The sequence below is a fragment of the Panthera pardus genome, unplaced genomic scaffold, assembly GCF_024362965.1.
Source record: "Panthera pardus isolate Hobbes unplaced genomic scaffold, ASM2436296v1 HiC_scaffold_13, whole genome shotgun sequence".
Lineage (NCBI taxonomy): Eukaryota > Metazoa > Chordata > Mammalia > Carnivora > Felidae > Panthera > Panthera pardus.
Genome location: NW_026526688.1, coordinates 80,536,544 through 80,563,571, shown reverse-complemented (window position 1 = coordinate 80,563,571; position 27,028 = coordinate 80,536,544). Strand labels below are relative to the sequence as shown.

Below are 27,028 nucleotides of genomic sequence, written 5' to 3'. Positions count from 1 at the left end.
TCTCTGTCTCTCAAAATAAATAAATAAACTTTTAAAAATAATTTTTGGACAATCTTACTATAAAAAACATGATACCATAGCGAATTTTTAAAGGAGAAACTGAATGCTAAAGTAATTATAGCACATTATGGAGTGATGTATTTTAGGCACTGTTATTTTGATTAAAACGCTATGTGAGACCACTGTAAACATGTAGGTTCTCAGGGAGTGGTCCTTGCCGCACTATGTCTGGAAGAGCCTTTTACAGAGACTTGCACTTGCTGCAATCGTGATTTGCATCTGTCATCACGAAACTTTGCTTTAGTTTTCATATTTGTTTTCAGTTTCACAAATAAAAGTGACTCCAGTTGAAATTTAAGGAGAAACCGCCAAAGAAACCTTCTGATTAGATCCATTAGAAGGGATAGTAGGGTGACTAGCATTTAATTGTATATTCTGGCTTCTGTTGACCTTCCCAAGAGGTGTATGTTTGATCTAATTTGCTGAAGTATTTGTAGAGATGTGGGCATTTTGATTAAAAATATTCTCACAAAACTTTCCATACACATTTTTAAGGGATCTTATAGTTAAGAAGACACTATCATAAAAGGCTATTGTTACAGAAAAAGCTTCAAAGGAAAAAAATAAGTATTTGTTATTTGAATTTAGAACTTCAAAGCCAGAATTGTTCTTGTGAAAGGAAAAAGTTTTCTCATGGCTGATCTTTTTAAATAGAGTGAGATGAGATGGTATATTTTTAGTGAAAATGGTTAAGGAAACACTTTACATATAGTAGAAGAACCTTTTTTGTCTTCAATGTTTTTTATCGTTAAAACACATACCCACAGCATATAGTCCTGCATGTGGAAAAAATTGAACCAATACAGATGTATAAAAAATAAAATCAGGGGCACCTGTGTGTCTCAGTCAGTTAAATGTCCAACTCTTTGTCTGGCTCAGGTCATGACTTCACGGCTTGTGAGTTCAAGCCCCGTGTTGGGCTATGTGCTGACAGTGCTGAGCCTGCTTGGGATTCTCTTTCTCTCCCTCTCTATCTGCCCCTCCTGCTCCTGCTTGCTCTCTCTCTGTCTCAAAATAAATACATAAACTTAAAAAATCAAATCAAATCATTTCTGGTTTTCCATTCCCTACAGAAAATTGCAGTTCACATTTGGGTATAAATCACTTAAGACCTTTTTCTATACTTATACGTATATACATAACCACAAATATACACAACTATATTTAAATAACAGTGTGATCAGGCTGAATTTACTCAATAGCCACATCTCCTTTTTATTTTTATTTTTAAGTCCAATTTATTGAGTTACAATTTATGTAGTAAAATTCATCCTCATGTATACAGTATCCTCATGTATACACTACTCCACTACATTTGAGTAGTGTATATGGTTGTACAATGACCACTAAAGTCAAGATACGGAACATTTCCATAGCCCCCAAAGTTCCCTCATATCCTTTTATAGTCACTTCCCTTCCTCTACCCTCAGCTCATGGCAATCATCCATCTGATTTTTGTTTTGCAGTGTTGGCTTTTCCAGAATGTTATATAAATGCAATTTTTGTGATTGGCTTCTTTCTTTTAGCATAATGCTCTTGAAATTCATCTTGTTATATGTGTCAACAGTTGCTTTCATTTTATTGCTGAGCTGTATTTCATTTTGTAGAATATGCCACCATTTGTTTATGCCCCAGTAGATGGATATTTTGGTTCTTTCCAGTTTGGGGCCATTATGAATACAACTGCTATAAATATTCACAGACAGGTCTTTGTACAGATTTATGTTTTCACTTTTTTTGGGTAAATAATAGAGTGAGGTGCTGGGTCATATGGTGTGGTTTAAATTTATAAGGAACTACTAAACAGCTGTACACTTTTGCATTTCCATTAGTGATTTTGAGAATTCTAGTTGCTCCACATCTTTCCAACACTTGGAATTGTCAGACTTTTAAGCTGCAGCCATTTTCCTTGGCATGTAGTATGATATCTGCTGTGGTGTCCATTTGCACTTCTCTAATAATTAATGATGTTGAGGATCTCTTCATGTGCTTATTTGCTATATATCTTCTTTGGTGGAATGTCCGTTCAAATCTTTTGCCTCTTATATTTCATTCTTTGTCTCAATGAGTTATGAGTTCTTTATATATTTTTGATATTAGTCCTTATCAGACATATTTTTCAAATATTTTCTTCCAGTTTGTGATTTGTCTTTTTTTAAAGAACTTTTTAATTTTTATTCCAATTTTACTGACATATAATTGACATATAACGTTGTATTCATTTTAAGGGATGATATAATGATTTGATATATGTATGTATATATTGCAAAATGATTACCACAGTAAGTTTATTTACCATCCATCACCTCACAAATTTACAAATTTGTTTTACCCCTTGTGATGAGAACTTTTAAGATCTCTGTTAGAAACTTTCAAATATACAATATAGCATTGGTAGCTATAGTCACTATGTTGAGGATTTTTGCATCTATATTCATAAGGGATATTGGTCTATAATTTTCTTTTCTTCTAGTGTCTTTGGTTTTGGTAACAGGGTAATTACTGTTGGTCTTGTACAAGGAACTTGTTCCCTCCTATTCTATTTTTTGGAAGAGTTTGAGAAGTATTGATCTTAATTCCTTTAAAAAATATTTGGTAGAGGTTTGCCTGGGTGGTTCAGTCAGTTAAGAATCCAACTCTTGATTCAGCTCAGGTCATGATCTCACGGTCATGAGACTGAGCCCTGCGTCCAGCTTCATTCTGGGCATGAGACCTGCTTGAGATTCTCTCTCCCTCTCCCTCTATCCTTCCCTGCCTCTCAAAAAAATTATTGTGTTGAAATCATCAGTGACGCCATCAGTCGTGGGATTTTATTTGTTGGGAGGTTTTTGACTACTGATTCAATCTCCTTACAAGTAATTACTAGTAAAATACTAGTAATAAATACTAGTAACTAGTAATTTAAGTAGCTACTATTGCTCTATTCAGAATTTGTATTTCATGATTCAGTATTGGTAGGTTGTATGTTTCTAGGTATTTCTCCATGTCTTCTAGGTTGTCCAATTTGTTGGTGTATAATTGTTTACAGTGGTTTCTTATGATCCTTTGTATTTCTGTTTTCAGTTGTAACATCTACTCTGTCATTTCTAGTTTTGTTTGAGTCCTCTTCCTTTTTTCTTGATGAGTCTACCTAAAGGTTTGTCTATTTTATTTAAAAAAAAAAAACAGCTCTTATTTTCATTCATCTTTTCTACTGTCTTTTTCGTCTGTATTTCATTTATTTCCACTCTGATCTTTGTTACTTCATTCCTTCTAGTAACTTTGGACTTTCTTTTTCTAGTTCCTTGAGGTATAAAGTTAGGTTCTTTATTTGAGATCTTTTTTTCCCTCTTAATATAGGCATTTATCACTTTGAGCTTCCCTTTTAGAACTGCTTTTACTGCATCCCTTAAGTTTTGGTGTGTTGTATTTCCATTTTCATTTGTCTCAAGGTATTTTTAAAATTTCTTTGATTAGCCTGTTGACCGATTGGTGGTTCAGTAGCAGGTTGTTTAGTCTCCCCATATTTGTGATTTTTCCAGTTTTCTTCTTGTAGTTGATTTCTAGTTTTATACCATTGTGGGTGGAAAGGATGCTCAATATATTCTCAACCTTAAATTTTTAAAGATGTGTTTTGTGGCCTAATATATGATCTATCCTGGAGAACGTTCCATGTGTACTCTGTTTCTTTTGGATGAAATGTTCTGGATATGTCTAAGTCCATCTGGTCTAATGTGTCATTTAAGGCCAATGTTTCCTTATTGATTTTCTGTCTTGATGATCTATCTATTGATGCCAGTGGGAGTATTAAAGTTCCCTATTATTGTATTGCTGTTGATTTCTCCCTTTAGGTCTGTTAATATTTGCTTTCTATATTTAGGGGTTCTATGTTGGGTGCATAAACATTAACAAATGTTATATCTTGTTGTTGGATTGTCTCCTTTATTACTATATAATGTCCTTCACCTCTTATTACAGTCTTTGACATAAAGCCTATTTTGTCTCACATAAATAAAGCTATCTTAGCTTTCTTTTGGTTTCCATTTTTATGTAATATGCTTTCCCATCCTTTCACTTGCAGTCTCGTGTATCTTTAAAGCTGAAGAGAGTCTTGGGGCGCCTGGGTGGCTCAGTCGGTTGATCGTCCGACTTCGGCCCAGGTCATGATCTCACAGTCCGTGAGTTCGAGCCCCGCGTTGGGCTCTGTGCTGACTGCTCAGAGCCTGGAGCCCGTTTCAGATTCTGTGTCTCCCTCTCTCTCTGCCCCTCCCCTGTTCATGCTCTGTCTCTCTTGGTCTCAGAAATAAATAAACGTTAAAAAAAAAAAAAAAAAAAGCTGAAGAGAGTCTCTTGTAGATGACAATAGTTGGGTCTTTTTTTCTTTTTTTAATCCATTGAGCCACTTGATGTCTTTTGATTGGAGTATTTAGTTCGTTTACATTTAAAATAAGTATTGATGGCTTGGACTTTTTGCCACTTTTAAACTTGTCTTCTGGCTGCTTTGTAATTCCTATGTTTCTTTCTTGCTCTCTTCCTTGTGATTTGATGATTTTCTGTAGTGTTATGCTCATATTCCTTTATGTTTTGTGTAACTACTATAGGCTTTTGCTTTGTGGTTACCATCAAGCTTACATAAAATATATTTATAACAATTTATTTCAATATGATAAGAACTTAAATTCCAATGGTATGCTCTGTCCTTTTTCTTACTAGATTATCTTTTTCTTTTTTTCCCCCTTCCTCCTCATCTTCTCCTTCATTAATCTTTTTTTCATAAATTATTTGTGTTTTATGGGCATTAGTTTTTTTGATTGTTGTTGCAAATTCTTCTGCTCTGTCATTGGGCTTTTAATTTTGTTTAGTGACCTTTTCACTGTATGAATATTTTAATGTAATCACGTATGTTGTAGTCATTGTTAATTCTGCACCTGGCTTTGATTTCTTAATTAGGAAGGCATTCCCCAACCCAAAATTAGAAACACAATCCTGTTGTATATGATAAATATACATATTTATCATATATTATATCATATATATCATATTATATATACCATATATTCTGTATGATTCCATATATTTATAATCAGATAGTGTAAGATGGGAAACACATTATAGATTTTGTTCCTATATAGAAAACCAGGGGTTTGGGGGTGCCTGGGTGGCTCAGTCGATAAAGTGTCTGATTTCGGCTCAGGTCATGATCTCAGTTCATGAGTTCGAGGCCCACATCAGGCTCTGTGCTGACAGCTCAGAGCCTGGAGCCTGCTTTGGATTCTGTGTCTCCCTCTCTCTCTGTCACCTACTCACACTCTGTCACCTGCTCACACTCTGTCTCTGTCTCAAAAATAAACATTAAAATTTTTTTTTTTTTACAAAACCAGGGGTTTCAGTACATTTATTATGGTAAAGACACATTAGGGGAGAGGCCTAAGACTGAAGGATTTTCCTAATCTTTTATAATAGACATGGATACATTTTATTATGCAGTTCATCTTTGAACAAGGTAGGGGTAGGAGCACCAATTCCCTGCACATTTAAAATCCACACATAATTTTGACTCCCTCAAAACTTAACTACTAATAGCCTAATGTTGACCGGAAGCCTTACTGATAACATAAAACAGTTGATTAATACATATTTTGTATATGTATTATATACTGTATTCTTACAATGACAGAGTAAACAAAGTGTTAAGAAAACCACAAGGAAGACAAAACATAGTACTGTATTTATATAAAAAATACATACATGTATAAGTGGACCTACACAGTTGAAACCTGTGTTGTTCAAGGGTCAACTATATCCTATCAGCCAAAAGTATCATAAAACATAGTTCTACACAATGTAATGTTATAATAGTGTTAAGAAACGTATATTTGGTTTTTGTCCCCGATTCCTGGCACAAAGCTCCTTATGTAATACAATAAATTAAAATTTGGTTAAAGGTGAAAGGAACATCTTTTGTTATAATATTTGGTTTTTGTCCCCAGGTCCTGAAATAGCTCTGGAATGAAAGGATCATCTTTTGCTATTCATAACAAGCCCCTTTCATCTACACCAGAGTTTAATGAGGTGACTTTTGCAAAGCCCTTAAGGATGGGGTCTTGTTGCCAGGGAAGCCAACCATGTGATTAGAGTTTAGAAACTTTCAGCCCTATCATCTGACCTTTGGGGAGGGAGAGGGGCTGGAGGCTGACTTAATCAATCATACCTATGTTATGAAGACTCCATAAAAACCCCAACTGAAAGGATTTGGGGAAGCTTCTGGGTTGGTGAATGTATAGAGGTGCTAGGAGGGTTGATGTACCCAGGAAGGGATGGAAGCTCCACCCCCTCCCCCATACCTTGCCAATGTATCTCTTCTATTTGGCTCCTTATCTGTATCTTTTATTATATTCTTCATAATAAACTGGCAATGTAAGTATCTGTTTCTCTGAATTCTGTGAGCTGATATAGCAAATTACTGAAGTCAAGTGGGGGTTGTGGGAATTCCCAGGATGTAGCCAAGCCAGTCAGAAGTATAACTGACACCTTGGGACTTGTGACTGGCATTTGAGGTGGGAAACATCCTTGTAGAACTGATTCCTTAATCTAGGATCTGTGCTAACTTCTGGCAGTTAGTGTCAGAATTGAGTTAAAGTGTAAGGCACCCAGTCAGTATCTGCTGAGAATTAGAAAATTGCTTAGTGTGTAAAACTTCATGCATTTGGTGTCACAAGTGGTGTGAGTAGAGGAAACAGATGTTTCTTTTACAAGTAAAGCACTGTTTCAAATAGTGCTTATCAATATAATAGTCTTTATTGCTTATAATCTTTCACTTATGTTGAAATTTCTTCCTGAAAATTTAATAAATATTTCCCCTTGTTTATTCAGTATAGATTTCCTTAAGTTTAAAATGATTTTCTCTGGTTACCTGGGTGGCTCAGTCTGTTGAAAGTCTGACTCTTGATTGCGGCTCAGGTCATGATCCCAGGGTCATGAGATCGAGCCCTTTGTTGGGGTCTGCACTGAGTGTGGAGGCCTGCTTGAGATTCTCTCTCTCCCTGTGCCCCTCTCCCCCACTCGCACACTCTCTCTAAAAAAATTTTTTTAAAGAAAAAATAAAATTATTTTCTCATTAGACACAACCAAATTTGATTCTATAATTACACTTTTCTTGTGGAATAGTGGATAAGAGGAAAATTTATAGTTTGTTTTATGAATAATTGTTGATAGTTCTAGGCATTTGAGATACATTTTTTATTCTCATCAATTTTAGATTAAATTTGTAGTAGTACATTGCAATACAAAATCCAATCTAAACATAGTCGTAGTTTTATTATAACTTTATCTGTATTATTTGTAACATACTCCTATGACAGTTATCAAAGACAAAGGTGACATGATAAATTTCTTCTTGCTTTGTTGCTGAGTCAAAAGCTGGTTTAAGTCTCATTTTTTCGATTATCTGGAAATCTGAAATACATAAATTACAAAATTTAATCTTATATTGGGGCAGAAAGAAAAAGACATTTGCTTGAAAGATATTTTGTTTTCTTTAATTTTCCGACATGGCTTAAAAGATGAAAAACACTTAACCTTATGTAACATTTAAAAGTAAATCTGTGATTTTTTTTAGACAGTGTTTCAGTATTATCAAGTACTAGATGAAATTATTCTTCTTGTGTTTGGAGAATCAGTTTATGCTTAATATTTTGCCTAATGTATATACAATAGAAACTTTTAACTTGGTTTATCTTACCCATTGAGTTCTTCCGAATTCTCTGGGATTTGATACAAACTTTCCATTGTGGGTTTTCTAGATCCTCCTACAGGAAAAAAGATGTGTAAATTTAATGGTTTATCACAAATATAATTTACAGTTATATTGAGCTTGAACCTGGGAGTCTCTTTTCAGAGATACCTATCCTGGTCACTTGAATGATCAAAGTGAATGTATTACTTGTGTCACCAGGGCAGATTATATTAGTCAAAGATAGCCACAATATCTCCCACTTTACATGTTTCTCAACAATATGATCTTCAAGTGGTGGAATCTAATTCACCTTCTCTTGAAATTGGGCTAGGCTTTGGACCCTTTTGTAATCAGTATGTGGAGAGAGTGGCTTCATGATTTCTGAGGTGAGGTCAGAAAAGGCTGTGCAGCTTCCTCCTGGTTTGCTCAGGGTGCTTGCTTTGGAGGAAGCCAGTCACCATATAAAAAACCCTACCATCCTGCCATCCTGGAGAGACCACATAGAAGATGCTCCAGTTGACCTTTCCAGCTGAGTCCAAACTTCCAGCCATCACTCCAAGGCTCCAGTCTGTGAGGAAAGCTGTCTTGGATCCTTCAAACTAGCCTATCTGTCAGCTGAGCACCACCATCGGGTGACCTCAACTCATGTCTAGCCAAACCATGGTTGAATTCCTAATCCACAGAATTCTTGTGATACATAAAATGGCAACTGGAATAGCCACCTTTTGGGGGACAAAATGACTTGTTAGAACAATAGTCAAAAGGAAAATTAATTTAGATAGCAATATAAAGTATCCAAATAATTAAATCAGATACAGGAAATGTATACATATTAATAGGCGTATCTTTTCATATCTGCCCTTCAACTTCTGAGTTGAATCCATTGGGACTAATCCAATAATATGCTCTACATTCTTGCTTATCATAGGCCTCCGACTCCAGGAGCCCTTTCATTTCCTGTATCTATTCTATTCTATTTTCTTTTTTTTTTAATTAAAAAAATGTTGATTTATTTTTGAGAGACAGAGAGAGAGAGAGAGAGAGAGAGTGAGCAGGGGAGGGGTAGAGAAAAAGAGGGAGACACAGAATCTGAGGCAGGCTCCAAGCTCTGAGCTGTCCGCACAGGCTCAACATGGAGCTCAAACTCATGGACTACGAGATCATGACCTGAGCCGAAGTCAGACGCTCAACCGACTGAGCCATCCAGGCTCTACCCCTGTATTCTATTTTCAATAAGGCTCTATACATTTCCTATTTTGTCCCCATCTCCTACCACAACTCCTGAAACATTTCCACTGTATCCTCATTCCATTTTCTGAAATTCTCTTTACTTTCTTGCTCTAACAGAAACATGGCTGCCCTCAAAGGACACTGCCAGCCCAGCAGCCTTTTTTGTTTTTCTTTTTGTCAGTCTGGCTACCACTGGACCTGGAAATGGACAGATGTCCTCCTTACACTTTATTGTTCTCTTTCAGGACACTCACCTTCCTTCCTTCCTTCCTTCCTAAAACTCAGTCATCAGTTTATACAACCAACTATTGTTGTGATCTACCCACAACTGGGATCATTCTCAGTTGATTTTATCATTGGCTTATTGTTACCTTGCTACTACTTTCTTAACTTAGCAATTTAAATGTACATGCAGAAGATTCTTCACCTTGGGTCCTAATTCCTTGAGCTCGGTTCTTTTCGAGCTGGTCCCACACCCTACTGCAGCCATTGATTCCCATGGACATTCTTAGACTTTGCCAGTAGCAGTAACTTCGAGCCCCCCTCAAATTCAGTTGCCAGCATTCAACTACTTGACTTCCAGCTTTATCCTTTTAGATCACTCCCTCTAGTACCCCAACACCAGCAATTTTTCTACTTCCCTGGGACCTCCAATGCTGCTGCATTTTCATTGTTCCTCTCCGTTTTGATGTCTTCTTTCCCTTCTTTATTTAACTTGAGTTCCATGATCATTCTCCCCCTTGCATATAGCCTGACTTCATTACCCTTTTCCCACTTTGTCATATTCACTTGACAAAACCATAACCCTAGATACATCCAACTGTCTCCCTATTCCTCTCCTGTACTATGTACAACCAGACCCCACTTTAAATTAGGTGGACTTTTAATGCTTTCAGGTTATCCTATTAAGCATTCTTGGTCCATTCATTCTTCTACTCTCCTAGATGACTATTTAGCTTTTTCTTCTATTTTCTCAAACCTCTAATCCTGCAACGGGATCGTTGTTTTCAGCTGATGATTTATTTTCTGGTTTCATGGAGGAAGTAAAAGCCAATAGGAAGAAACTTCCACAAGCTCTGTGTTAACAGTCACTTACCTACTTGTTTTTGTTCTATATGCTCTATCTTACCTACTACGCTCCCATCTAAGGTTAACTCCATCTTCACTAGACTTCATCAGTTCTTGCCCACATAAGACATGGCTCCAGCAATTCCTTCTGTCTCCCACTTATCAGGGTTTTGTGTTTGTTTGTTTGTTTGTTTGTTGGGGGTTTTTTGTTTGTTTGTTTTTTGCTATTAGATCTTCCGCATCAGCAAATAAATACTTAGTTGAAGCCAAATGACTGAATTCTTACCAGTGAAAGTAAACAAATGATACATACTGCTCCTGGGTCTGAGTGTTAGACAGTGAGGATTTATTCCCCATTAAATTTTTCCTTTTCTTTAATCTTAGACATAGCGCCATTACCCCATGATTCAGTTTCTAACATGCAGACATTGACAATACTCTAAGCCAGTGGATCTCAGCTGGCAGTGATTTTGCCCCACAGGTGGCTTTTGAAAATGTCTGGGGACATTTTTGGTCATCACAACTCATAGGTGGAAGTGCTACTGGCATCCAGTGGATAGAGGCCAGGGATGCTTCTAAATATCCTACAATGGCCATGATAGCCATATTCCAGCCCCCTCAGCAACAAAAAAATCATCTAGCTCAAAATTTCAATAGTGCAAGATTGAGAAACCCTGCCTTAGGGGATGGCGGAGCAATAAAATGGAAGATCATGGTCCCCTAATTGCCTGTGGAGCTACCTTGTGAATCTAGACTGCTCACTTCAGGATTAAGGAAGAAACAAATTTGTGTCTTCTTAACCTACTGTACTTTGGGGACTTTCTGTAATAGGAGCTGAGCTTTTACCTTAAGTAATATGTTTTTATCATTCTTTACCTTGGGCTTCTCAGTTTAATATTTTCCATTGCATCACAATATATAGAACATCCTAACCTCCTAATACCTATTTTATACTATCTAATGTCTTAAATTCAGCCTTCCCTTTGGTTTGGCAGGATGTAACATCTCTTAAACTGGGGAAATCTTTCCTGGATTTTCTGAGTTTAAAATTATGCCCGGTTTGTCTCAAATAATTCTTCAGCATTCACTCCCTAGATGTTGAAGAAAGATGATTTTTGGGGGAATATTTCCCAAGTAGATTCTCTGAGAAGAATAGCTGTATCTGTAGCTGTTCTTTTACTCAACTTAGGCCACAGTTGCCAGTTTAAATAAAATACATCCACACTCTCTCTGTGCTAGGAAACCTTAGCAATGATTAATTTATATAGGGGAACACCTGAACTCATCAGGTGTCCGATATTTCTATTCATTTGCAATAAGGCGAACACCATGGGATTGTTTGTTCTTGGTTACACTGTTGCAAAAGCACTCATTTTTGATTCCTAACCTAGGTTTTGTGCTGTGGGCTTGACTTCGAATGTGATTTGTGGTGTTTGATCTGTAAGACTTACAAGGAAGCTGGAAAAGTAGGACCAATATCACTCCCACAAGGAGATCAGAACCAATACAAAGTTGAGAGCATGATATTTGCTTATACTGTCTACCATTTCAGTGGAAACAGACACTTCTCTGTTAATAGTAGGCTCTCAAATGGTAGATTCCCTCAGGTGGGCAACAAAACAATCTTATTTATGCCTCCACTTAGCCTATACTATACCAAAGAGCAATAGAGTAAGTCAGCAAATGCTGAATTGCAATCAACATACCATCCCATCCCTTTACTTGAAAACAATGGCCTATAATTTTCATATAATACTGTATGTAAATGAGATTTCAAAAAATGTTACCAGTAGAGCAGTGCAAAATAAAATGGAGGAGACACTGACTGGTAGTTTTGTGAATGAGAAGGTAAATGAATTTTTATAATTTTGACATGACTAACATTTTTACTGGCCTTATTCTAGAAAAGGGTAAATAATAACTCGTACATAAAGGTTGTGTTAGGGTTTATAGACTAGACCCCTGGTAATGGATTCAACCTTTCTACAACAAATCAAAAGTATTGTATGCTCACATGAATATACAGTGGTCATTACCTTAAATTTAAAACTCACTATAAGCAGCAAGCACATAGAGCGGCATATGAAGGCTGTATTGTATCAGTGTGGTCTGCAGAGAATTTCTTCATATGGTTTTTGCCTGGTTGAAATATATGTTGCAGTTCAAAGCTAAAGGGATTACTTCTGAATAGTCATCACAGAGGTTGATTACGTTCGTATATCATATTTAGCTGGACCCTGCAGGCTATTATTCCATTAGCTATGCTGGCCCTGCTATTGTCAAAAAGTTGATCACCTAATGTTAAAAGATTGTGCTTTCTGTTGACCTTATCCAAATGACTCAAAAGGTTTTGTTAAAAAATAAAACTCAGATTGCATTTTATGAAAGTGATTAAGAATAAATACTATGTATAAAAATGCCTATATCTTATGGGTGATCTTAGCATTATACCATTAATGATAAAATTATATTTTGCTTTAGTATTTCAGCACATTTTACTTAAAGTCATAGGTTTAATTTTAGTAGAAATAGTACTTCTTTCTTGCTGATAGTAGAGAGTGTCAGAAACTGAATTCTGCAAAGGGAACAAAGTGTCTCCTTCCGTGTACTCAAATCATATAAAATTAACACCATGGAAGTAAGCTCAGTATAGCAATATTAATATGATAGTACATTCACAATGTAAACTAATTACAACATGGTTTTGTAAAAGCAACTGTACTGAGGAGAAAAGTGTTTTGTTTGGAGGAAATATGCATATATATGGAAAATTTGTCATTTACGCTTGATAATCAGAAAATCACTTCAAATAATATTTTAACTATTTATTCTTTAAACAACGGTTGTGTAGTTTCATTTATTTAGTCACAATAGCTGAGAAAGTTTAAAGAAATGAGCTAAATATATATCTGTATAAATCCTGAATCCCATTACCAATATAAGGCATATTTCAATAAGCTTGACTTTTCACCTATGTTATTGTGAATTAGCTACAGATTAGTAAGCAAACGAAAGTGTTTTCTTGACAAAAATATTGACAGGTATGGTCTTATTATTTAAAATAATCTATAAAAAATTTTCATTAGAACCACATTACCAAAGCTATCTTTGGGGAACAAAGATGATTTTGAAGCTATCTCAATGAACAGCTAGTTTTTGAATTATGCTCCTAGAAGTGTTGAGGGATTGGCACAGAGTCATGTATCCTTTTTGGCATGGTCCTCCTTGTAACTGATGGTGTGTAAAATGGCTGGTCAGGGATACAGCCTGTGGTCCTGGAGCACAGCCAGACACTAATTTCAGCCTCATTAGCATTGTTCTCTAATCAACTGAACTTTTCAGCAAGTGGAAGTTTCCTAATATTTCTTGTACTTGCTTGTCTTCAGCCACCCCAGTTGATACAATAGAGAAGGACAGAGTATCAAGCGGGAGGAAACAGATGGCACATTCAACTGGGATTTGGAAGAGACTTTAATGAAGGGACCACTGGGAGATGAGGGCAGGGCTAAGAACTGACAAGGGATGAGGCACCCAGTGCCTCATAATAGAGGGATGCCATACCTTTCCCTGGGGCTGAAAGGTAAGGGGAAGAGGATGTTATTGCACCCTGAGTGAGAAATGGAGATTTAAGAAAAGGGGTCTCCCAATAGAAGCTAGAAGCAGCAGCTGTAGAGTATCACAGCTGTCAGAACTGAGCCTCAGTTCAGTTCCTCAGAACAGAGGAACAATTTCCTGACCTCTCCACCTTCCTAACCTCTGATTTCCTGCTGGTGATGCCCTTTGGATAAATCCAAACCAGGAAGCCAGAAGGCAAGTGAAGTTGTGAGATGTAGTCTGAAGTCAGTCTTCCAAGGACACAGAACAGATAAAATGGGAGAATGAATCTTGAGGTGTGTGTGGGCATGTGGCAAATAGCATCTAATAATCCCATGTGCAAATGTCATCAATTAGTCATGTGAAGCATGATTGCAGTGTCAGCATATTGATGTTAGTATATGACTTGGTGCTTTTTTCCTTCCCTTTCCTTTCCACTTTCTCTCCTCCCCTGGATTTTTGGTAATATTGGCTTGTCATTCATGGCACTTCTCATCTTATAGTTGTGTAAAAAATTCTATGAACCAGAGTTACTGGTTCATGTTACCATGAACAGAGTTACTCACTCTACCAAAAAACGTGCATTTCTTGGCATTCTTTCCTATTTTTTGTTAGTAAACAAAAAGATAATCTGTTCTGTGTTTTGAAGTAGAAAATCATGATATGGTTATTCTATACCTGTGAAGAAAAAGTCAAGATATTAACTTTGAAGGCAGGAGGCTTCTTACAAGTTTGGGCATATTCTCTAAAGTGTCAAAAAGTGAGATGTGTTCTTTCATTTGCAGGTTCTGGTATATAGTAATTCCCTTTCCAAAGGCATTTGTTAATATTTGAAGCTTGTTAAAATTTATACAAGGATCAAGTGTATATTCTAACTCAAAATTATAGGTTCTTTTCTCCTAACACTATTTTAAATCAACGGAATGGAGCTAGACCTTGGTGAAGCACTGAAGTTACCATGTTGACACAGACTTATACTGAATTTCTTCTTCTGGATATCTGGACTTTTAATGAAAGTATCTGATTCAGGTGAATCAGCCTGTAGAGACACTAAATACTTTTTTTTTTAATATTTATTTTTGAAAGAAAGAGAAAGCATGCACACACGCAGGGAGGGAGAGGCAGAGAGAAAGGGAGACAGGATCTGAAGCAGACTCTGTGCTGACAGCAGAGAGCCCAATGGGGGGCTTGAACTCACAAACCATCAGATCATGATCTGAGCCGAAGTCAGATGCTTAACTGGCTGAGCCACTCAGGCGCCCCTAAATATTTTCTCAAGATAAACACAGTGCTGATGTCTTCATACAGTTCTTTTTATTTCTCCTATTGATACTACATTACAAATCTAACATTTTCCCCCCTACAGAGTATGGAGTAACAGAAATCACAGTATCTTCTTTCCCCACCAATAATATGAAGCCGTGATTTTGAAGATACTAGACATCAGACAACAAAACCCAGTGACACCTGAGAGACAGGAAACGATATGAACCCTACAACGGCTCAGCCTACTGTCTTGAGTATGTTTCCATGCCATAACTTAGAGAGGGGAACTCAGGAAGAGCTCAGTGGGCTCCTTTAGTTGAGGAGATGGCGCTGAGAGAGTCTGGGGAAACCAAGGCCACAAGAGTTAGCAACTAGTGTGCTGTAGAGGAGACAGCTGCATACAGTGAGAATTCTGGAGGTATACAGAGGCTGCCCTCGAGGATTTATCAAAGTACAGATCAGAGCATATACGTAAGGAAATTACCCATGGCTGGGGAAGGAACAACCCAAAAGGACAGGAATGACAGTACACAGTGTGTTCACAAAAGGCTAGGAATACTACCTGTTATCACCAGCCAGACTGGGAAATCTCATAATTCATGGGGCAGTGGACAGAGTACTCAGAAGGGTCTTGCCTCAGAGGTGGGGAAAAATATCCCTATATTTAATCTTTCTCTGACCCCACCCAATAGATCACAAAGGCAATACCTGGGAACTTTATTGCATCTCAGAACAAAGCTTGAGGATATTCATGAGAATACAAAACTGACTAGTACCAAAAAAGGATACCATTTATAGTATCTGGCATTTATTTATTTATTATTTATTTATTTATTTATCTATTATCTAATTGGCTTTATTAAATGATTCATGAATGGGCAGCATCCCATCTAGCAAGTAGAGGGGAGGGAGGAGCTTCCACAAAATGGAAGGTTTTTAATAGAAGGAGAGTGGGGCAAGAAAGTTATAAGCAAAAGAAAAGGAAGGACTGTTGCAGGCCAAGTCACTCTCCCTGAAGGGTAAGAGCAAGGAGTCTTAGGCAGATTTCCTCAACTTTCTTTTGGCAGGCAGAAAGGGCCCATGTAACAAATTTCTTCATTGGTGCTTATCAGAAAATTCCTGATCAATAGGTTATAATTTATATTTGTGGAGGAGGTTGAAACTGCCTGGATTTAGTAACTTGGCCTGACTCAAGTGACACTATTTTGGGCCTTTTGTTTTTGTTTTTGTTTTTGTTTTAATAGGTCCCCTCTTTTGATCAGACTCTCAGTTTACCAGAAAGGAATGTGATCAAAATTTAAGGCACACAATATCTGGCATTTAATAAGAAATTACAGAACATGCAAAAAAAAGCATAACGAGGAGAAGAATCAGCCAATCAGAAATAACCTAAAACTGACACTGTTGTTAGGATTTGGAACAAAGACATAACTGTTATTTGGAACAAAGACATAACTCTTATCTTAATCTATTTTTATTTTATTTTTGAGTGAGAGAAAGAAAGACAGAGCATGAGTTGGGGAGAGGCAGAAAGAGAGGGAGACACAGAATCCAAAGCAGGCTCCAGCTCTGAGCTGTCAGCACAGAGCCCCATGATGGGCTCAAACCCAGGAACTGTGAGATCATGACCGAGCTGAAGCAGGTATTCAACTGACTGAGCCACCCAGGTGCCCCAGACATACTGTATTTTAGACATTAAAAATGTTAAGTGGATACATGGATGGTATAATAAAAATCAATTAGCGAAACTGAAGACAGAGCAGTAGAGACTACCCAAACAAAACAAAGAGAGGCACATAATTAAAAAGATAAGAAGAATATCACAGAGTTGCAGTAAAGTTTCGGGTAGCCCTTTATAAACGTTATTGAGGTTCTGGAAGGAGATGGGTAAAGAACTGAAAAATACTTTAAGAAATTACAGCTGAAATTTTTTCTAAACTTGATGAATGCCACAAACCCAGAGATCTAAGTAGTTCAACAAACTCTAAGCTCAAGAAACTTAGAGTACTAAAAGAAAAATAACCTGTCAAGCCCAGAATCCCATACCCAGTAAAAATATATTTCAACAATGAAGACAAAACGAAGACTTTTAAGACAGACAAGAGCTGAAGCAATTCATCAGCAGCAGATTGCACTGTAAGAAATGATAAAATCCTTAGACAGAGGGAAAATGACACCAGATGGAAATTTGGACCTATGCTAAGGAATGAAGAATGTTAGATATGGCAAGTAAAAGATGAAAGATTTTTTGTAATTACTAAATTTCTTCAAATAATATTTGACAGAATAAAAATTATAACAACGTAGTGTGGGATTTACAATATATGTAAAAGTGTAATATATGTAAAAGTATAATGTATGACAACAATAGTGGAAAGTCTGGGGGGGGGCGAGAAACAAAGGTATATTATTGTAAAATTCTTATACTATGTGTTCAATTGTCTACTGTCACCTGAAGGTAGACTCTGACAAATTAAAGATGTGAGCTGGTCATTACTATATTTTTTTCCTGGTTGTGGATTTTTAAATTGTTCTATATATACAAAATATAAATTTTATCATGTTAACCATTTTTAAATGTGCAATTCAGTGGCATTAAATGCATTCACAATATTGTGAAACCATAACCATGATCCATTTTGATAACATTTCAACATCCCTAACAGAAATTCAGTATCTATTAAACAATTCCCTGTTCTTCCCACCCTGCTGTTCTTGGTAACCTCTGTTCTACTGTCTATAACTTTGCCTCATAAAAGTGGAATCATACAATATTTGTTCTTTTTTGGTCTGGCTTATTTTACTTGCATAATGTTTTCAATATTCATTCATGTTGTAGCCTGTGTCAGAATCTCATTCTTTTTTTAAGGCTGAATAATATTTCATTAAATGTATATGCTATATTCTGTTTGTTCTTCTGTTGATGGACATTGGGTTGTTTACGGCTTTTGGCTATTGTCAATAATTCTGCTATGAACATTGGTGTACAAATGTATGTTTAAGTCCTTGCTTTTAATTTATTTGGGTATGTACCTAGAGGTAGAATTGCTGGATCATATGGTAATTGTATGTTTAACTTTTTGAGGCACTACCAGACTGCTTTCACAGCATCTGCACTGTTTTTACATTCCTACAAACAATGCACAAGAGTTCTAATATCTCCAGGTCCTTGCCAACACTTGCTATTTTCTATTATTTTGATAATAGTCATCTTAATTAGTGTGAAGTGATAACTCATTTTGGGTTTTGATTTGCATTTCTCTGATAACTAATGATGTGGAGCATCTTTTCATGTGCTTACTGGCCATTTGCATATCTTCTTTGGTGAAATGTCTATTCAAGTCCTTTGCCCAATTTTTAATTGGGTTGTTTGGGGTTTTTCTTGCTGATTTGTTCTTTATGTATTCTCGATATCCAAACCTTATCATTTTCTCCCATTCTGTGAGTTGTCTTTTCCCTTTTTTGATAGTGTCCTTTGATGCACAAAATTTTAAAATTTTGATGGATTCCCATTTACTGTTTCTTTTTTTTGTCTGTGCTCTTGGTGTCAAAATCAAGAGATTATTGCCAAATCCAATGTTGAAAGGACTACCCCTATATTTTCTTCTAAGAGATTTACAGTTTTAGCTCCTATATTTGGATCTTTGATCTAGGTTGTGTTAATTTGTGTATATACTGTGAGGTAAGGGTCCACTTTCATTGTTTTCTTTTGTATGTCGATATCTAGTTTTCCCAGGCTGATATGTTGAAAAGACTGTTCTTTCCCTATGGAATAGTTTTTGAGCTATTGTCCCAAATCAATTTACCATATACATATGAGGGTTGATTTCTAATTTGCCAGTTCCATCCCATCAGTTTATGTGTCTGACCTTAAGGCCAGTACCATCCTGTTTTGATTACTGTAGCTTTGTAGTAAACTTTGAAATAGGCAAGTGTAAATCCTCCAACTTTGTTCTACTTTTTCAAGCTTATTTTGGCTATTCAGGGTCCCTTTCAATTGAATATGAACTTGAAGACTGCTTTTTCCATTCCTGCAAGAAGTTTGTTGGAATTTTGATAGGGATTACATAGAATTTGTATATCATTCTGGGTAGTACTGCCATGTTAATATAAGTCTTCCAATCTATTAACGTGGGATGTGTTTCCATTTATTTATGTCTTTTTAGATTTCTTTCATCAATGTTTTATAGTTTTCAGTGTGTGTTTCATTTCCTTGGTTAAATTTGTTCCTGGGTAATTTTTTCTTTTGGATGCTATTGTAAGTGGATTTTTTTCTTAATCTCATTTCAGATTTTCCACTGCTGGTTTATAGAAATATAACTGTTTTTATGTGTTGGTCTTGTAATCCTGCAACTTTGCCACATTTGTGTACTAGATCTAGAATTTTTTTGAGTTTTTAAAAATTTCCTTGGGATTTTCTATGTTTAGAATCATGTCATCTACAAGTAGGGATCGTTTTGCTTTTTCCTTTCCAATTTAGATACCTTTTTCTTGACTAATTACTCTGGCTAGAACTTCCAGTCCCATCCCACTTTGTACATCATTTTGATCAGGTTTCAAAATCCTGTGAGAAAAGATCCAATTTGCCTTATACATGGGCCTTATGTGCCCATCCCTTGGCCCTTTAGCTTAAGGGATTTTGATTACTAAGATGTATATATGGAGAAGGAGTTATTCTATCAGATGAGATTATGGCACTAGTACCAAAGAAAGAGAGACGGATGCTCAGTACCCAACAAACAAACAACTGTTGGCTCCAAGGCCCTGTGTGGTCACAATCAGTTGTGACCAAAACACAGGCCTCATGATTTTTAGGCTTATATCTTTGTCCAGTGTGCTAGCAGTTCTTTGTTACAGTTTAATCACAAATTAATTTTCTTAGAATGCTCAGTTCAATAGGTTTGAATTTTCACTGTTACCACTGACACAGTTTAGGTTATTATTATTATTGAGGTAAAATGGGTATATAACTTTATATGAGCTTCAGGTGTACAGCATAATAATTCAATATTTGCATACGTTACAAATGATCACCACTATAAGTCTAGTTACTGTTTGTCATCATATAATTGACCCCCTTTGCCCTTTTTGCCTGCCTCAACTGCTCTCTCTGATAACCATCAGTCTGTCCTCTGTATCTATGAATTTTGTTTTGTTTTGATTTCACATATAAGTGAAATCATACAATATTTGTCTTTCTCTACTTTCTCTCACTTAGCATAATACTCTCAAAGTCCATTCACATTATTGCATATGGCAAGATTTCCTTTTTTTTTTTTTTTTTTTTTACGTTTATTCATCTTGAGACAGAGACAGAGTACAAGTGGGGAAGGGGCAGAGAGGGAGACACAGAAGCCGAAGGGCTTCAGGCTCTGAGCTGTCAGCACAGAGCCCGATGTGGGGCTTGAACCCACAAACCAAGCCAATCATGACCTGAGCTGAACTCAGATGCTTAACTGACAGAGTCACCCAAGTGCCCCAAGATTTACTTGTTTTTAATGAATGAGTAGTATTCCATTGTGTATATATACCACAGCTTCTTTATCCATTCATCTACTGATGGACATTTAGGTTGTTTCCACGTGTTGGCTATTGTAAGTAATGATGTAAGTAATGTAAGTAATTGTAAGTAATGATGCAATGTAAGTAATGATGCAATGAATATAGGGGTGCAGATATCTTTTCGATTTAGTGTTTTCATTTACTTCAATAAAAACCCAGAAGTGGAATAACTGGATCATGTAGTAGTTCTAATTTTTTGAGGACCCTCCATACTGTTTTCTATAGTGGCTGTACCTATCTACATTCCCGCCAACAGTGCACAAGCGTTCCTTTTTCTCCACAACCTCTCCAACACTTGTTATTGCTTGTCTTTTTGATAATAACTATTCTGATAAGTATGAGATGATATCTCGTTGTGGTTTTGATTTGCATTTCCTTAGCGCTTAGTGATGTTGAGCACCTTTTCACGTGCCATTTCATGTGCCATGGCCACCTGTATGTCTTTTTTGGAAAACTGTCAATCCAGATTCTCTGCCTGTATTTTAATCAGATTTTTGTTGTTATTTGTGGGAGATGCAGGAGGGAAGCATCAAAGGAAAAGACTTCAAAAGGGAAGGGCTGGAGAAGGTGAAAGGCCTTAGGGCATGTTTACACAGCTGAATGTGGCTGCAACTTGCAAGGACTGCCTAGAGCCTTTAACTTTGGGCTGGATCCTCCTTCATACCCGACCCTTCCTAGTGTTATAGAAACCAATTAACTCGAAATTCAACCTTGAAAAACTAAACCATTAGATTGATTAACACACTTAGCTCACTTTATGCACATAGTCTTTAGCAATTATCCTAATAAAAAGAAGCTTCAATCTGGGGTCGGGGCCTCATTCCCACTGAGTATGAGGACCTTCACTTAACTGCACTTTGTTTGTAGACTCACCTTTTGGAACTCCGTCATACTTCCTGCTACAGTTATCGAGTTGTATGAATTGTTATATATTTTGAATACTAGTCCCTTATTGGATATATGATCTGCAAATATCTTCCCCATTCAGAAGGTTGCCTTTATATCTTGTTGATGATTTCCTTCGCTGGGGTTTGATGTAGTCCCAATCATTTATTTTTGCTTTTGTTGCCATTGCTTTCGGAGTCAGATCCAACAATGTCAAGGAGCTTACCATCTATTATAGTTTCTAGTCTTATATTCAAGTCTTCAGCCCACTTTAATTTTTGTATGGTATAAGATAGTGGTCCAGTTTCATTCTTTTGCATATGGCTGTGCATATGGCTGTCCAGTTTTTCCCAACAGCATTTATTGAAGAAACTATCCTTTCTCCATTGTATATCCTTGTCTCCTTTATCATAAATTAATTGACTATGCATATGTAGCTTTATTTGGGAAGGTCTCTATTCTGTTTCATTGATCTATGTGTCTGTTTTTATGCTAATACCATACTGTTTGATTGTTTTTGTTCTGTAGTGTAGTCTGAAATCAGGAAGCCTGATGCCTCTAGCTTTGTTCTTTCTTAAGGTTGTTTTAGCTACTTGAGGTCTTTTGTGGTTTCATACAAATTTTATAATTTTTTTTTATCATTCTGTGAAAAATGTCATAGGGATTGTATTGAATTTGTAGAATTTTTTGGGTAATATGGACATTTTAACAACATTAATTCTTCCAATCCATGAACACAGAATATCTTTCAATTTATTTGTGTTTTCTTCAATTTCTTTTACCAGTGTTTTATAGTTTTAAGTGTACAGATCTTTCATCTTCCTTTTTAATTTTATTCCTAGGAATTTTATTCTTTTTAATGCCATTGTAAATAGGATTGTTTTTTTTTAAATTTATTTTTCTGATAGTTCATTATTAGGGTATAGAAATATAACTGAAATCTATATACTGATTTTTGTATCCTGAAACTTTACTGCATTCATTTACAGTTCTAATAGTTTTTTGGTGAAGTCTTTAGAATTTTCTATATACAGAATCATGTCATCTGAAAATAGTGACAGTTTTATTTCTTCCTTTATATTTGGATGCCTTTTATTACTTTTTCTTGCCTACTTGGTATATTTAAGGCTTCTAGTACTACATTAAATAGAAGTGGAGAGAGAGGGTATCTTTGCCTTGTTGCTTATATAGAAAAGCTTAAAAGCTTTTCACCATTGAATATGGTGCTTGCTGTGGGTTTGTCATATATGGCCTTTATTATGTGAAGTAAGGGAAGTATGCTCCCTTTATCCCCATTTTGTTTAGTTTAGTTTTATTCATAAATGGATGTTGAATTTTGTCAAATGGTTTTTTTTGCATTTCTTGAGCTGATCATATAATTTTTATCCTCCTTTTGTTAATTTCACAATGATTGATAAGTAGATGCTGAGCTCTTAGAATAAATTCCAATTGCTCATGGTATATAATCCTCTTAATATATCATTGAATTTGGTTTGCTAATATTTTGTTGAGGATTTTTGCATCTATGTTGATCAGAGATATTGGCCTATAGTTTTCCTTGTAGTGTCCTTGTCCGGTTTTGGTATCAGGGTAATGCTGGCGTCATAAAATGAGTTTGGAGGTATTTCCTACTCTTCAATTTTCGGGAAGAGTTTGAGAAGGATAGGTATTAAATCTTTGGTAGAATTAACTAGTGAACCTGCCTGCTTTTGGACTTTTGTTTGATAGTGTTTTGATTACTGATTTGATCTCCTAACTAGCAACTGGTCCATTCAGATTTTCTATTTCCTCATGATTCAGTATTGTTGGTTGTATGGTTTTAGCAATTTATCCATTTCTTCTATGTTGTCCAGCGTGTTGCATACTACTGTTGATAGCTGTCCCTAATGATCTTTTATATTTCTGTGGTATCAGCTATAACTTCTCCTCTTTCACCTCGAAATTTATTTACTTGCGTTTTGTTTTTCTGTGAGTCTAGCTAAAGGTTTGTCAGTTTTGTTTGTCTTTTCAAAGAAGCACCTTTTAGTTTCATTGATCTTTTACATATCTTTAAAGTTTCTATTTCATTTATTTCTGCTCTGATCTTTATTATTTCCTACCTTCTACAAACTTTGGGCCTTGTTATTTTTTTTTTTTTTCTAGTTTTTTTAAGTGAAAAGTGTAGTTCTTTTTTTCCAAACGTTTCCGGTTTTTTTAAGTAGGACTGTATTGATATGAACTTCCCTCTTAGAACTGCTTTTACCAAATCCCATAGAGTTTGGGCTGCTGTATTTACATTTTCATTTGTCTCATGGTATTTTTTTTATTTCCCTTTTGGTTTCTTTGCTGACCCATTGGTTGTTCAATAGTATGTTATTTAATCTCCACATATTTTTTGATTTTTTCCAGTTTTCTTTTGTAACCGATTTCTAGTTTCATACCACTGTGATCAGAAAGATGCTTGATATGGTTTCAGTTTTCTTAAATTTATTGAGACAGATATTGAGCCTAATATGTGTTCTATCATGAAGAACATCCCATATACACATGTGAAGAATGTGAATTCTGCTGCTTTTGGATAGATGTTCTGTATATATCTATTAAGTCCATCTGGTCTAATGTGTCACTTAAGGCTTATGTTTCGTTATTGATTTTCTGTCTCGTTGATCTATCCACTGATGTAAGTGGGGTATTAGAGTCCCCTGCTATTATTGTATTTTTGTCAGTTTCTTCCCTTAGGTCTCTTAATATTTGCTTTATATATATATAGGTGCTCCTATGTTGGATGTGTAAATATTTTCAAATGTTATATCCTCTTGTTGGATTGATTCCTTTATCATTACATAATTCCCTTTTTGTCTTTTATTATAGTCTTTGTTTTAAAATTTATTCTGTCTGATATAAGTATAGCTACTCCAGCTTTCTTTTCAATTCCATTTGCATGGGAACTCTTTGTTCATCCCTTCATTTTGTGTGTGTCTTTACATCTGAAGTGAGTCTCTTGTAGGCAGCATATGGTCTTGTTTTTTATTCATTTAGCCACTCTATATCTTTTGATTGGATAGTTTAGCCCATTTACATTTAAAGTAATTATTGATAAGCATAAACTGATAACCATTTTGTTAATTTTTTCTGGATGTTTTTGTAATTCCTCTCTGTTCCTTTCTTCTCTTCTCTTCCCTGTAATTTGATGAATTTCTTTAGTATTATGTCTAGATTCCTTTCTCACTATCTTTTGTGTATATATTGTAGGTTTTTGCTTTTTGGTTACCATGATGTTCACATGTAACAGTCTCTCTATAGCAGTGTATTTTAAATTAGTAGCAACTTAAATTTGAACGTATTCTAACAACTCTATATTCTTATCCCCCCTGCTTTATCTTTACCTCATATTTTACATCTTTTTTTTTTTTTAACATTTATTCATCTTTCAGAGATAGAGTGTGAGTGAGGGAGGAGCAGAGAGAGAGGGAGACAGAGAATCTGAAGCAGGCTCCAGGCTCTGAGCTGTCAGCACAGAGCCTGATGTGGGACTCGAACTCACTGCGAGATCGTGACCTGAGCTGAAGTCGGACACTCAACCAACTGAGCCACCCAGGCGCCCCCATATTTTACATCTTTTAATTCTGTATATTCTTTCACTAACTATTGTAATTATAGTTAATATCACAAATTTGTCTTTTAACTCTCATACTAACTTTATAAGTGTTTAATTCAGTATCATTACTATATACGTACCATTAACCAGTGAGATTTTTACTTCCATACGCTTTCTTATTATGAATCAGTGTCTTTCCTTTTCAACTTAAAGAATGCCCCTTAACATTCATTGTAGGCCTGTTTAGTGTTGATGAAGTCCTTTACCTTTTGCCTACCTGGAAAACATTTTAGCTCTCCTTCAATTCTGAATGATAGACTTGCTGAGTATTCTTGGCTGGAAGTTCTTTCCTTTTAGAACTTTGAAGATATCACGTTGTTCCCTTCTGGCCTACAGATTCACTGCTTGACTGTCTTATGGAGGTTCCCTTTGAATGTACTAAGTTGTTTATATCATGTTGTTTTTATGATTGTCTCATCTTTAGCTTTCAACATTTTAATTATAATGTGACTTCTTATCTTTCTCTCTGTGCTTTCTGGACCTAAGTGTTTGGTTTATTCCCACAGCTAGGGAAGATTTCAGCAATTATTTCTTCAAGTAAGCTTTCTGCCCCTTTCTCTCTGTCTTCTCTTTCTGGGACCCCTATAATCTGAAAGCTATTCCACTTGATGTTGTTCCATAGGTTTCTTAAGCTATCTTCACTTTTTAAGATATTTTTTCTTTTTGTTGCTATAATTGGGTAAGTTTCACTGCTCTATATCCTAGGTCACTGATTTGTTCTTCTACTTCATCTAGTCTCCTGTTGAACACTTCTTGTGTGTATTTTTCATTTCAGTTATTGTATTTTTCAATGTTGTGACTTCTGATTGGCACTATCTTATATTTGCTATCTCTTTGTTGAAGTTCTCACTGTATTCACCATTGTTCTCCCAAATTCAATGGACATCTTTAGGACCATTTAAACTCTTTACCTGATATATTATTTATCTCCTCTTCATTAAGATCTTTTTTTGAGGATTTGTCTTGTCTTAGTTTGGAACACATTCCTCTGTTTCCTCACTTTGCTTGACTTTCTGTGCTTGTTTCTATGTATTTAGTGAAAAAGCTACCTCTCCCAGTCTTGAAGCAGTGTCCTTATGCAAGAGGCAAATCTTATTACTTTGCCCTAGTACTTGGTTGTCTCTCAAACCTTGGTGATTCTCCAAGTAGCCTAACTTAATTTTCATGGACTTCAGTTGTTGAGGGTGTTGCATATAAATTATGCAAGTATATATAGTAGACTATACATACCATTTATTTCAATTATAGACCTTGCTGACCTCCAGATCAGTATATCTGGAGGTGTCCCTTGGGCAACAGTCGCAAGAATCAGGGCTTCAGAAGAGCGTAAATGCTCCTTTCTGAGAGGTACCAGCTAGCTGTGGTAAGGCCAAAGAAGAGCATACAGATGATGTCTCTCTGCTTGTGTTTCCTAAGAGCACCTCTGTAGCCTTTATATTTTTGGTAAACCTGAAGTCTGCCCCTCAAGTTGAAATCCCAGGACAATTAAGTGGGCCTTTTCACACAATTAAGTGCAGACTGGGGATGTGTTCCAGTCTGCTGTCTGTGCAGTGCCCAGGGGGTGGAATCCTGCCTAGAACTGTCTTTTTGACTGTTACAGTCCTGTGGGGCTCAAGAGTACAAGTCCAAACTTTCTTGACCAAATCAGATGAAGTATAATGTATATAATAGGAACCTAAATGGTGACAGATGGATTTGGATTTTTTTTTTCTGGTACCGTTATAAAAGATACTAGAGTTTGGAAAATACACAAACTCCATATCCTTCTCATGAACAGGCTACTTTAGAACAGAGGATTATATAGGGGATGACATTTTTAATGACTAATCTAGAGATGTAAAAATTGATATTTTGCAAAGATTGAATTTTAAAATGCTAAGATTGTCAAACATAATGTATATATATAATATCCAGTCCAAATATAATTAAATGAGTAAATATGTACCATATTCACAGAAAAGTAGTTCCTAGAAATAAATCTTCCTTGAAAAACAAAACCAATTCCTCCACCA

The 27,028-nt window shown here is 35.9% G+C and overlaps 1 protein-coding gene across 7 annotated transcripts in view; it reads right to left on the bottom strand.

Moving 5' to 3' along the window:
* Positions 1–7,337: 7,337 nt before the first annotated feature.
* TTC29 (tetratricopeptide repeat domain 29) overlaps positions 7,338–27,028 on the bottom strand; it is a 674,033-nt gene continuing 654,342 nt past the window's right edge. For all 7 annotated transcript variants that reach the window (XM_053901209.1, XM_053901212.1, XM_053901211.1 and 4 more), the window contains 2 exons: positions 7,781–7,847; positions 7,338–7,494 (listed from right to left, as the gene is read on the bottom strand). In XM_053901209.1, coding sequence (XP_053757184.1) covers positions 7,464–7,494; positions 7,781–7,847 — 98 coding nt within the window. In that variant the 3' untranslated portion in view covers positions 7,338–7,463. The remainder of the gene's footprint in view (positions 7,495–7,780; positions 7,848–27,028) is intronic.